Consider the following 13977-nt stretch of genomic DNA (forward strand, 5'->3'; position numbering starts at 1 on the left):
TTCTCCTGTTATCTATTCACGAAAGGAGCGTTACACTGATGCTGCATTCACCTGCAGTCGGGCAGACGGCCGTCGGTAACAAACCAGATGTCATTTTAGTCACAGAAGTCGACAGAAAGCCGGTAAAACGTGGGTCAGGTAAACAATACGACATCGCCATGACAACATATTGTCACGTGTATTGTTTTGCCTCGCAGCGGCTGTCGTCCGTCTGCCGTCTGCCCAATTTCAGGTGAATGCAGCATGAAAAATATGAATGAGTTGCTTGCGATATACAACTGCAACGCTAGATTAAGAGTAATTCCTACACAATGTACCTTTAACATTAATTTAAAGCAGAAGTAAGCGATCCGGTGGTTTTGGCTAACTTCCTGTCAGCCGATGGAGTTAGCAGTCCCCGCCCTCGTCCCTACGTCACCACATTCACGCGCATCCCTTGGCTGCACACACAGAGAGGACCGCCCCTTTATGCCGTTCTCTCTCCTCATTGGATGAAGGTTGTAGGATACAAGGAAAGTTTTCTCCTCGGCTTACAGCAGAGCAGAGTGACTGACAGACCCGTGTTTCAGACCAAACACTCTATGTAAGTGATTGCTGTCGGAAGATATAACTATTTAAGACTTATATTAACACAAATATTCCGCTTACTTCTGCTTTATCGTAGCTTTTATTGTGTCTTGTGAAAATGTATTTTTTAATGCAATTTTTGTACGATGTAAACCAAAGACAAATTTCTGTCTTTTGCAAAAGTATTTTCTCTTCTATTCTACTGGAGGTTACAGAGTCTGATAAAGTGGAAACTGTGTGATCTGACACTGGACTGAGGATTTTACACGAGTAATCTGAATAAATGAAACAGCTCTGTGGCCTGTGGTTCCATCCGGTTGTTCCCGACCAACACCAGGAGGACACAGGCGTCATGGTGACGTGCAGCGACTGACAGGACAGTCAGTGTCTGTCTGTTCATAATGACTGACCCACTGACCGGGCTGCAGACTGAGGAGGAGGAAGAGGAGGAGGAGGAGGAGGAGGAGGAGGAGGAGGAGGAGGAGGAGGAGGAGGAGGAGGAGGTGAGAAGTTTCCCTCCTCCGCTCACTGGCTGCAGGGGTGTATATGTTGAATGTCTGGATAGAGCTTCACAGTTTGGTGACACACAGGTGGAGTCCACCTGTATGTACAGAACACACACGGAGGGATGAGCTGCAGTGACGTCTCACTCACACACACACACACACACACACACACACACTTACGCACACACACCAGGACTCTGTGAGAAACGTCTTTATGTCCTGAAGTCTTTGCAGGAGCTGCGGCTGAATCAAATGTAGGTTAAATCAACACAGAGATCTGGCTTCAAACCTCGGAGCTCTAAAGCTGCACATCCAGCAGACACACAGCGCCACCTGCTGGACAACAGGGGTAATGAGCGCGATGCATGGTGACGCTCAAGATGTCCAGCTTGTTGGTTCAGGAGCCTCCATCACATCCAGTGGTCACATCTGGACCTCTATGGGGGCTGTGGCTCAGAGAGTAGAGCAGGTATAAATGTGGAAAATATTGTTAATATTGCTGTTTTTGTTTTTAAACAGTGTCCAACAAATAAAAAAAGTTATAAACAACATATTTGTTATTCATGTGTTCCCAGTTTTGCAGTTTTGGTAAATATAAATATCATAAATCCAGTTCAGACTGTTTCTGTCACAGATCAGAAAACATAAACAGACCAGATGTTTCTTTTGTAATCTTCCTTCCTCATTCATATTTTTATTTCTTCCATCATTTCGCCAGGTTAGTTACAATAACATGGATCATTTTTTAAAAATTCATTCACATTTTTTGGGGCAGAGAGAGTTTTTGTCTGATATCGGACCTGTCTTCATAACAGGGAGAACATCCAGCTTTCAACATCCATCCAGATGTTTACTGACTCTGCGTCTCCTCCGCTCGGAGCAGCTTTTATTATTTCACCCAGTTTGTTTGTTTTTTTTATATATACTGTATATATAATATTGATAAGAAATGATTCTCTGCTGCCCACTAGTGGATAAAAATGGAAAACACATAAAAGTAGGAGCCGATGATTCAAAGTGTCTGCGTGAAGGAAAAAAAAAAACAAAATCAGACACATTATGTGCCAATCATTGATATTTGTACACTGTTCCTTAAATATGTCGATAAAAAGACCCCTCCCTTTAGACATTCACGAGTCCTTCAACTCTCCAACAAGATTAAGATGAACTGATAGGAGTAAAATCCCAGTCTGTGCTGGTCTGAGTCCACTGGGTTCACAGGTCTGAGAGAGAACAACCCTGAGTAGGAGCTGAGGGGAGGGGGAGGAGGGAGGAGGGGAGAGGGGTGGAGGGGGGGCGACGTCAGGGCGCCGTGACGGCTGCAGCTCCAGAGCCTCCCAGAGCTCGGCTGGGACTCGTGGGTTCTGCGCTGGAGGAGGATGGTTGAGGACCGCTGATGATGTTGAACCGCATGGAGGTTGAGTTCAGGTTCAGATGAATCCTGGGAAGAGGTACTGCAGCAGGAGGACCAGCCCCACCACGATGAGGCCGCAGCAGAACAGCACCAGCCAGATGGGGAAGGACCCTGGAGGAGGAGGGGAGACACAATACAAGGGACGAGGTGAGACGGTCGGACTCGTGTCACCATCACTAGCTGCGTTTCCATCAGCTGTTAAGATGCGCATCTAAATGTATCACATCGGAAAATGATGATGGAAACGCCGTAATTCAAATTAAAATCCCCTGATTTGCACAAACTGAAATACGCTCGCTATGGCCGGGTTTTAGTTGATTCGAATGGGATGGAAACAGCTGTATGCGAATTAAGTGTGACGTAGCGCACTTTCACCCCATCTGCTCCCGTGTTTACAGTTCACTCACAAGACAACATCAGGGTTTCCGCTACATGCCCCCACAAAAAGCCCCCACACACCTTCATAATGATGTTACTGCAATGATGTTACTGCACAGTTCTTCATAGTTCCTCCTCAGTAAAAACTAAACTTATCAACCAGCGCATCCAGCGTTTACCATTAATAAAGTCTGTGGCGGCCGTGACTCTCTCTCTCTCTCTCTCTCTCACACACACACGGACAGGTCGCGTTATGACGGTAATAAACATGTGCGCAAAATCACGCTAATGTGTTCAAATCAGACCGACCGACCGACCGACCGTCCGTCCGGTGGGGGCGGGGGGTGCAAAGTCCGTAGATGGAAACACACATGATTCGAATTTCTTTTAATGCGCATTTCCCAGTAATTCGAATCACTTTGGACGGAAATGTGGCTACTGTTTGCCACGCTATGAGATAATAACAGAACGTTACGAGATGGAGTTGTTTTTGAGGTAAATTCATGCAAAACCGTTGATGCGCGTTCCCATCGGAGGCAGTTTTTCACCAAGCAGTCTCTGTATTTCCCTCTAAAACAACTCTGTCTGGTAATGTTCTGTTATTATCTCATAGCGTGGTGAATGTGCAGGTCACAACTTGTCCACCAGAGTGTTTTGGAGTTGTTGGATTGTGGACTTGATGAGTTTGATGAGGGAAACCAAGAAATCCCATGAGCTGGCTCAGTAGGGTAGCTCTGAGCAGCTCGCAGCTCTGCTCCGCCGTTCTAAAAATAGCTTGCACCGACAATTAAAGGTAACGAACCTACTGCTAAGACTATAGGGATTATGGCAATGGGCCAATTTGCAAAAATGTTGAACTATCCCTTTAAAAGGTGCTATATTACATAATAAATGTGAAGAACACAAAAGTTTCGATCACTGTGGATCTTCATCAGGATCATCAGGATCATCCTGACGAAGATCCACAGTGATCGAAACTGTCGTTCCACAATAAACATTAGAGGAGCTTGATACAGTGTGCGGACTTCACTCCTTTTTTCTATATTAAACGTGACCTTGACCTTGTTGATGACGATGATGTTGCAGGACTTACTGCGGTTGGGGACGGCGTGGACTTGACAGCGGCTGTCCACTGCTACACTCAACATGGCTGTCTCATTATTCCCTTTGATGTTTCTGCCTTTCACAGAGTCGGGCAGGAAGGCGAGGTCCGTCACCACGATGCCGTGAGACTCCTGGACGTAGTAGAGCTTCTGCACAGAGAGAGAGACAGGACGGACAGGTTACATCACACACACACACACACACACAGCAGCATGACATGTGTGTGTGTGTTGAGTGTCTTTACCTGCAGGGAGAAGGTGATGTAGATCGCTACTGATCCCGTCACAGTCCCAAGACCGAGGAACGTCCCAGAGTCGCTGTCAACAGAGACAAGTCAACATGAGTTACCGTCCTCACACTCACCTGTTTCACTGAGCTCAGACTCATCTGTTTATCGATGCATGAATCATAATTAAAGGTGGTGGAAGTCTTTTGCAGAAGCTCCTGCTCACTGTCGAGCTTCTTTTTTTTTTTTTACACTTTAAGTTTGTCTGTTTTGTATTTTTTATTCTTTTATACTTGTGCTGTGTAAAATTCAAATAAAATTCAAATAAAATAATATCTTATCTTACCGTATCTTATGAAAACATCTGAGCGACCTGTGTGTAGTGTTAACTGATTGTAGATTTAGTTGTTTTTGACCAGTAGATCAGTCACAACATGAAAACCTGAGTTTATGTTAAAGCTGCATGTAAAGATACAGACATATTCCTGCAGCAGTTTAAATTGTATACGGTACATTGCATTGAATTAAAGTTCAGAGATATACAGTGGGGAAAATGAGTAGTTGATCCCCTGCTGATTTTTGCCCTTATTTCACTTGATCAAATTAATTAATTCATAACCTTCATATAATATTATAATAATATATATTCTGTCTCTCTCAGTTAAAATAAATAAACTAAAGACTGTCCATTTCTTTATGGGGGAGCAATCTCATATTGCTTCATGTAAACACATGTCCACCGACTCACAATAGATGTTTTACATGACATTAGGGAGATCAGACACTTTTCAACCTCGACAGTTAGATAAATCATTTCATATGTACACTTTCAGTAGATTTATCACATTGAAGCATTTACATTCTGTGTTGTTTCTGTAACCCTGTTGTTATTGTAATGTCATGGCTTAATATTATGGGGGTTGTAGACGGTTATCTCGTCAAAATGTGATATTCCCACGTGGCCTGTAAGTGACACTGCAGACTTCACTCTGACTGCACCATCTGTGCAACGTGACACACGGGGATCCTGCAGAGTGCTGCTTGTAGATACATTTTTAGTTTTGTTTAGATTTTTAACTTCCCCCATTACCTGTTTTTTTATGTGATGGTCTCTTCATGTCTGAGCCTCTTCTAAATTATTGCAAAAATCTACATCTACTATATCTAAACATTCATTTTTAGGAAACACACTAGAATATTTCCTCATTATAATTTTTTTGAGTGATTTAATGAACTCCCATGAACCCTCAGTCACCTGACGGCCAGCGTGGAGATGACCTCGGAGCCGCAGGGGGCCGTCAGCATGGGCAGGAAGCTCTTGCCGTCCCACTTGGTGAGATAACAGGGAGGGGGTCTTCTTTCTCTTTTATGGGGGATCTGGACTGTGTAGAGCCTCAGGGCGTCTTTCTGGTCCTCGACTTTTCCAAACCTGAAACACAAACAAGAAGAACCACCTTGTAGTGACTGTGTGAAATTAACTTTACATGGATGTGAGGAGCCACAAGAAGAAGAACAAGAAGAGACCTGCAGGCCATGTATCTGTACGTCTTCTCGTCCATCTGAGGCACCGTCTCGTTCCACCTCAGACCCATGGCCAGCTGGTCGCCGCTCCACACGCTGCAGGCAAAGTCCCGGCCGACAGTCACCAGGTGCTGCGTGACAACACCACATATCGATCATTAGCAGCGGATCAATACACAACATCTGTTACTACACCGAGCCAACGAGGGTAAAACATCCACAGCAGAGGAGGAGGAGGAGGAGGAGGAGGAGGAGGAGGAGGAGGAGGAGGAGGGAGTCAGTGTTTCACCTTGTTCCCTGGGCTCAGGTCCAGGTCCTCGATCTCCCCCTCATGAGCTTTGAAGTCAAACTTCTTCTTCAGAGACGGAAACTGAGGAGAAGAAACAACAACATCCAGTCAGCGCATGTGTTGTTTATCAAGGTAAACAACAACAACATCAGAAACACATCAGACTGAAAACAACATTTTCTTACATGTAAAAATCGAAGGCAACTGGGCTTCAATTTTAGCGTCTTTATAGTTTCCCATCATCCCTTTGGGTTGTGATAATATGATCTATTCTACAGTCACATCTGAAATTGATTTAATAACTTTAATAACTATCTAAAAACCAAGTTCTTCAGGAAGATTTATAGATTTCCTTTGACTCATTCCTTTGAATGTTACAGTCACTACTCTTCAATTTTCCAATTAAAATAATAGATAGATAGATAGATAGATAGATAGATAGATAGATAGATAGATAGATAGATAGATAGATAGATAGATAGATAGATAGATAGATAGATAGATAGATAGATAGATAGATAGATAGATAGACAGACAGATAGATAGACAGACAGATCTAGTGCAGATACAGTACAGTTCGGGTCTCAGTACTATAGTAATAAATTAAATAAACAATAAATAATAACTAACATAGTAAAATACAAAAAAAGAAAAGTCTATAATCTCTAATAATCATGAAAATAAAATATGCATGAGTCAGATAAGAGGGAAATGTTTCTATAATCCAGAGGAAATAACAGTCATGACCTCTAACTACAAAGAAGTTACAGCACCACAACTAAACGCAGTATTTACATATAAAATAATGGGATAAAATAATGATAATCAAAAGGTTTTACTTATGAATTCATCCATTATATTTATGTTATATTCAGTAGGTGAGGTACATAAAACTGAGTGACAGAGCACAGTGAGTTTAACGGCGTTTACCTCCCAGACGCGGATGTGTCCGTCTGTGCCTCCGGTCAGCAGGAGGCTGAGGTCAGGACTGAACCGGACCACCTTCTGCAGCGGGTCCTGGGGGTTCAGGTCCGACTGCACTTCAGCCAAACTGCTGATGGAGACGTGAGCCGTGTCGTCCTTCAGGTCCGACTTGTCTCCAGAGGCTGCAGCTCCGTCCTGTCCTCCCCTGTCTCCCTTACCGGCTCGTCGCCTGGCGCTGCCCTGCTGCACGCCGCTCCCTCCTGCACACACACACACACACACGATTTAACTTATGCATGCAAAGTTCACGTGTTTATGTACATAAATACAGCTGTGATAACACATCTGTTGTTATAAGAGAATCCTACAGCTCTGTCATGTGCACCATGGTTTAAATAAAGTTTCAGAAAAGGATCCACTGCACTGACATTCTCTTATCTTCTGATAATCAATCAACTTGACACAGATTAACTTGTGTCTGAATGAGTGAGGGAGAAGAAAAGGGAGAACATGTAGGATAAGTAAAAGCATAGTAGAAATAAGAAAAAGAAGCAAGAGAATAATAAAGTGCTCCCTTCATTATCACTAAACTTAGATTTTAACTCCACCTTTCTGACTGATAATAATAAAATAATAATAATAAACTTTAGAAACTATTTAAGATACATAAACAAAGGACAAAACAGTGACATAACGACCCACCAATGGAAATAACATAAAAGTAAAAGTAAAATCCTTTGGGCCCTCGGTATTTAAAACCAAAAAGATTGCGATATAAAAGCCTGACAAGATAAAAACAATACAATATTTAGTTTTTAAAAGAGATTTAAAATTCATAAAAGAGATAACTACATGTCATAGAGTGTGCTAGATGCTCTTGATGACAGCAGGTGGAGCAGTACTGTAACGGTCGGCCTCACCGTCTTTAGCAGCAGCTTTGCCTCCTTCTTTCTCTGCAGAGTGTTTAAACTTCATCAGACAGCAGGTCCCGTCCTGTCCCGCGGCGAGCACGCCATCGGCCACCGCCAGGTTCATGTTGGCGCGTGTGTCCGTGTCGTGAGCGTGAACGAGGGTGGCGCTGTACTGGGTGTCTCCGACCAGCTGCAAGTCCAGGAAGTGCTGAAAAAAGACACACAGATAGTCAACACACAATAATAATACATCAATGCTGTATCTATGGCAGCCCTTAAGGGTCAAAACACTGTAGCTCACCTGTAATAACACATGTTTTATTCCTCAGTGTGTTGCAGCCGGCCATGTATGCATGTATTCCCACCTTTGTAAAAGCAGATCATTGGACTTACCTGCAGATGTCACACTAGATCTTTCTGACAAGTTGGTTTCACCGGTCATGTTATGTGCATGTAAAGTTTGGTGGTATGAAAAAATAGATTTGCTGGAAAAATTGCATCTCAAATTCCTTAAATTTGTCTAGGTATATGTATGTAGGTAGGTATATGTCAGTATACGTATGCATAATTACTGAATTAGGTGTATATGTAAATTATATTCATGTTTCCGTAACACAATACAGGTTTAGGTAGTTACTCATTATTTAAGGAGAAGGGGTAGGAGTTTCTTTCTTTCTTCATATTCGAAATAATCATCAATCAATTTCAATCAGTCCTAAACGTTTAAACTACAATATGGTTTACGGAGAGCTGGGGAGGTACCCGCTTTGTGTTGCAGTCAAAAAGAGAATCATTGGTTATTGGGGGAAACTGATAAAAGGTAAGCTTGTGCATATTCTCATTTGTCCAGGTCATAGTATGTCAAAGGTTGTGCTCCAAGTGCCAACGACAGTCGTTTGAGTGACTGTCTTTGGTGGAAAGTTGGTTTTGACTTCGTTAGTGCCCTATTGTGTTATAACAACAGTCGTTGGAGTCACGTGCCACTTGTGAACAGTTGTTGGTAGAAGGTAAATAAAGTAAACTGGATAGATGAATGTGCAACTGTCTGCTTAACCTGTATAATTCAGGTGTATTTGTCTCTCCATGGATCCTGCAGGTTAAGTGGATATTGGATGTCGTATCTTTGGCTCTCTCTCTCAAATATATAGTAACATTGACTGATTGAAGCTGAACAGAGATTGAAAGACCAGTTCCCTATAACTACAAGCCAATAAACTATAAGATATTTATAAGTTAGGTGCCTTTTTGAAGAGCGTCCTTCCTTTGTTTAAGTGCAGGGATGCAAACGGGTCAGGACCAAAAAAGAGAGGAATTGTCGTGGGGGGGGGGGGGGGGGGGGGCTCACCATTAACAATATCACAGAAAAGTCTATTTCCAGTAGTTCAACCCCAACCAAGTATTGAGTGCATATAGATGGACAGTTTTCAGAAGGCCAACATTTCTATATTAAAAATGCTTTAAAAAAATAAAAACCATTGCAATATTTCAATTTTGGAGATACTGATTTTTAGGTCTTCACTGAATGTTAGTCATAATTATTACTATTAAAATAAACTGAAGAAATAAAGACATGGGATTTAACATCCCATTCAGTGTGTAATGGACATATAGGTCGATATAATGTGTTAGTTTCACTTTAATTTAACACATTCTACATCGCGGAGGCGACGTCTCTCCTTCACCTCTGAAACGGGGCAGAGCTACGTGGGAGACACCTGCCTGACACAGCAACGGACATGCACGGGGGGGGGGGGGGAACGGCGGCGCCGTCGCACCGAATGCACGCGGATACGCGCCGCTTTGGGTAACGAGCGCGCACGTCGCGTCTACATTGGAGGTGAATAGGAAGGCTCTGGGACTGATTGACTGTGGACCACCACCAGTCTGATCAGGTCCATCACAGCACAGCAGCTGCAGCTCTGCCCCGCTGTCACATGACGCATATCAGCGCAATCTGTTTACATTAAACCGACATCAGGAGAATAATGAGAATTATGATTAAAAAATATAAATATTTGTTTCGAATTTTGGCCCCTGGATCATGATTTTTTTGGGCGCATTCTTGGTAAAAAAAAAATCCTCTAAAAAAAAAGACAGTTGGGATGCATAATGTGTCTCATAACAGTATACTGTGCGTCACGTTATCGCCTCAACCATGGTTGGTGAGAGCAGAAATGTTGTTGTAGGCCTGTGCATATTCTCATTTGTCCAGGTCATAGTATTTCAAAGGAGGTTAAATCGAAAGCAACTGGACTTATACTGAGTCTCCACACCAGATAGTTGGACCAGTCCCAGCCTGGTCAGATGAACTGATGAAGCCTCTTGGATGAGAGGTGAAACGTCTTCCTATACTTTTTTTTTTCAAAGGAGGTTGAATCGAAAGCAACTGGACTTAGTTATAAGTAAATAACTAAGTCCAGTTGCTTTCGATTTAACCTCCTTTGAAAAAGAAAAAAAAAAAAAATTGTTGTAGTGAAATTTTTTTTTGAAACGAGTGAAAACGAGCGCTAATTCGCGTATCTCGCGTATCTCGCGTTTGGTTGCGCGTAAAAGCTCGCGCGAAAAAAACGCGTGTTTGAGTGGGAAGCCCCTGTGTTTGGGTCTTCCCACCAAACACGATGAAATAGACGAAGACGCGAAGGTCCCGTCGCCATAAAAGAATCGGGTGTATTGCGTCGCAAAAAAAAAAAGTCGCGTCTACCGCGTCTCGCGCCTAATCGCGTCTTTGCGTCACGGCCTTTTACACCGCGGACGTAACGAATAAACGGTGACGGTGTGAACGAACAACATAGAACAGGACCAGACGTGGCGTTGTTTCCTCTTTTCACCGACAGCTCCACTCTCCCTTACTTACACTAACTACTGTTATTGTTGAGGCCAGAGAATTGTGGGATTTGTAGTTTTTGACCAATCGCAGGTTGTGCTCTTTCTTTTTTGTGATTTTCCTGGTTAACACATGTTTTTTTTTTTTTAGGGGCAAATGCGAGCGAAATGCTCGCCCATGGTGGGCATACGAAAATTTAAGAGCTGTCTTATTTAAGTCTTGAACACAATAATTCAACAAATTTAAGACATTTTAAGGCCTAAAAGTGTGTAATGGACATATAGGCCTATATAATGTGTTAGTTTCACTTTAATTGAACACATTCTACATCGCGGAGGCGACTTCTCTCCTTCACCTCTGAAACGGGGCAGAGCTCCGTGGGAAACACCTGCCTGACACAGCAACGGACATGCACGGGGAAAAACGACCGAATGCACGCGGATACCACGCGGATACGTCGCGCGTCAACATTGGAGGTCGGCAGTTATCAGTATAACCAGAGACAACCATGAATGAGTTCGCCTCAGTTTCACGTGATTGTCACTGTCAGCCTGTTAGAAAAACATTTTACTGACCCCAGCTGAGCCCCCCCCCCCCCCCCTCCCAAAAACAAAAACTCTTCGGATCTGAACGATTCACACAAGTCACCTAATTGGTCATGAAAAAAGCGAGTTTCGCTTTTCGGCGCGCTGTTTGCATCCCTGTAAGTGATATTTTTGTTTTTTCTGATTATCAGAATTGGAAAACATGTATAACCTTGCAACCTGCTATATTGATTATTGATATTGTTAATTGTTTGTGCTCCATAGCATGTGGTCGTGAGTTAAATAAAAGTGAAGTACCCACCACAGCATTCTTGATGCCCGTCTTGGAGGCTCCTCCTCCTCCTGCTGTGATCACCAGCCCCGTTTTACTGTCCACTTTAATGGAGTACAAAGGAAAGGGGGCCCTGTACAGATCTGGGACCCTCCTCTTCCCCATTGTCGCTGTGCAGGTCACAAACACTTCTTCATAAAGCTGCCGTCTTTAACTCCACCTGCAGGGAAAACAGAGTCAGTTTAACTGGGACATCTTCGTCTGTCCAGGTGTAAAAAACAAACACGGAGACATAGGCTACCAAGGGCACAGACAAATAAGTATAAAGTTTCCTTTGTTCCACATTGTGCAATCAATGCTACTTGCACAATCCTTAAATGCACTGGTCTTGTGGCACAACTTATTCTTTCCTTATTTTTTTTTAATTCACATGTTGGTTTCACTTCTTCACTTCACTTCTTTCATACATCTTTTGACACTTCTATTTTTACTCCGTTTAGGATTGTTCTTATCAAGTTGGTTGTGCTGTACACTGCTACGTTGATCTATGTCAAATTTATACAGCTCTAAATTGTACTGAACAAATCATGTGTATGCAAAGCACTGATACCAAATATTACAAATCTGCAGGGGTTCATTCATTACACCAATAATGAATGACATCCATCCATATCCAGTGCTAAGTCGTTATTCATTTAGGTGCAGGTGCATAAACATGATGTGGTAACATTTGACAGGAAACGATGATGCAGAGTTTGATTGATATCAAGTCCAATCGCTCAGCCCTGTTTTATAACTGTTCTGTCTTTATTAAACTTATCACATCTTAGCATTGATAATGTCCCCGTGGCAAAGTCACGTACACATAAAAATGACCCTGAGGGTTATTAACCTGCGCTAATTTAACTTAGCGTTTAGTGCTGCAGTCAGTCCGACCAATCGATAACAGAATCAGCAAACAAACAAACAGTTTCATTCTTCTCTCAGATTATATAAAAGATACGATCAATACATAACATGATGAATGCATTTTAAAGAGCTGCATATTAACGCGGGTTTTAAAATACTACAACAGCACAGCAGCTGTCAAAGTAATAATGAGCCATATAATATAGCTATTGATCTAGCTGCAGGTCCCTGGTACTGTACTGTAGGCCTGGACGTTTCCCCGTGTAAATTAAGCTCCGGGTTCACTTCTACTGAGGTGACCGGTTTGGCAGCTGATGTGTCCGGTTATAATAAGCTCCTCTCCACCTCCATCATCCATCATCACCTGTGTGTGCAGTCAGCAACCTGCCCTACAGTACTGTACAAGACAGAGACTGACTGAGGAGCTGCTGCTGCTGCTGCTGCTGCTGCTGCGGTTTCCACTGTGTGTTTACCGGGCAGACTGTGTCATAATATCCCGTGGGACAGTTTTCTATTATTAACTGAAGCTGTAAGGGGAAACATCGGTGTTAAATAGCTGTTATGTCCCTGTTTTTTATCCAGCTCCAACACTAACAACTCCCACTGCACTGCACTGCACTTCCAGCCTGTTAGCATGTTAGCCTGCTAGCTCCTCCAGCCGGTTGCTATCCCTGACGTCTCCTCACCTGTGCAGCCGCTTAGTTACCGTCGTGTCGTCGTTGTTGTCAGGCAGCTCGGTGCTGTGCGGACTCGGCTGACTGACTGTTGAGCCGCTGAGCTGTCAGTGTCAGTGACGGAGGAAGACAGAGAGAGAGAGGGGGAGAAAGCTAAAAAAAGGCTCTCGGCTAAAAACCAAACTCAGCCGACCGACAGCCACTTCCCTACCTACACGTCAGCAGCGTACGTGTGCGTTCGGTTCCGTGCGTCATGACGTCACCGCCAAGACGTCGTGTGTACAGTTTGTTGTTATGTTTTTTAAACCACGTGATAAAATAGTTATTCTGGGCAAAATATACTTGAAATTGTCCTGGATTATATTTATTATTTATTTATTTCATACTGTTGTCTTGGGTGTCTGTCTCTTTTTTTTTCTTTTTTGTGTCATTGTTGTGTGAGCTACTGGACTAACGTGAATTTCCCTGCTAGGGATGAATAAAGTATTCTCTATCTATCTATCTATCTATCTATCTATCTATCTATCTATCTATCTATCTATCTATCTATCTATCTATCTATCTATCTATCTATCCATCTTGTAGTGCAATTGTTATATGATTGGTATGGTAAGATTGATTATTATTATTAAGTAGTAGTAGTAGTAGTAGGTAGTCGTAGTAAACCATAACAATAAAAAATAAAATAAAATTGTTATTCTGGGCAAAATATACTTGAAAATTTGTCCTCGATTATATTTATTATTTATTTATTTCATTCTGTTGTCTTGGGTGTCTGTCTCTTGTAGTGCAATTGTTATATGATTGATATGGTAAGATTGATTATTATTATTAAGTAGGCTAGTAGTAGTAGTAGGTAGTCATAGTATTCATTAGAATTTATATTGCTGTTGTTCTTTCCTCTAAAGAAATAT

The 13977-nt window shown here is 42.6% G+C and overlaps 1 protein-coding gene across 1 annotated transcript; it reads right to left on the reverse strand.

Moving 5' to 3' along the window:
- Positions 1–1740: 1740 nt before the first annotated feature.
- preb (prolactin regulatory element binding) lies at positions 1741–13257 on the reverse strand. The gene is made up of 10 exons (XM_083989944.1): positions 13076–13257; positions 11511–11700; positions 7850–8048; positions 6936–7189; positions 6006–6086; positions 5720–5847; positions 5451–5624; positions 4214–4286; positions 3959–4118; positions 1741–2598 (listed from the first exon to the last, which is right to left on the reverse strand). Exons 2-10 carry the CDS (start codon positions 11643–11645, stop codon positions 2504–2506), a joined length of 1299 nt encoding a protein of 432 aa, XP_083846070.1. The 5' UTR covers positions 11646–11700; positions 13076–13257; the 3' UTR covers positions 1741–2503.
- Between the last annotated feature and the right edge of the window lie 720 nt (positions 13258–13977).

Source organism: Trachurus trachurus, assembly GCF_905171665.1.
Source record: "Trachurus trachurus genome assembly, chromosome: 16".
NCBI classification, from domain to species: domain Eukaryota; kingdom Metazoa; phylum Chordata; class Actinopteri; order Carangiformes; family Carangidae; genus Trachurus; species Trachurus trachurus.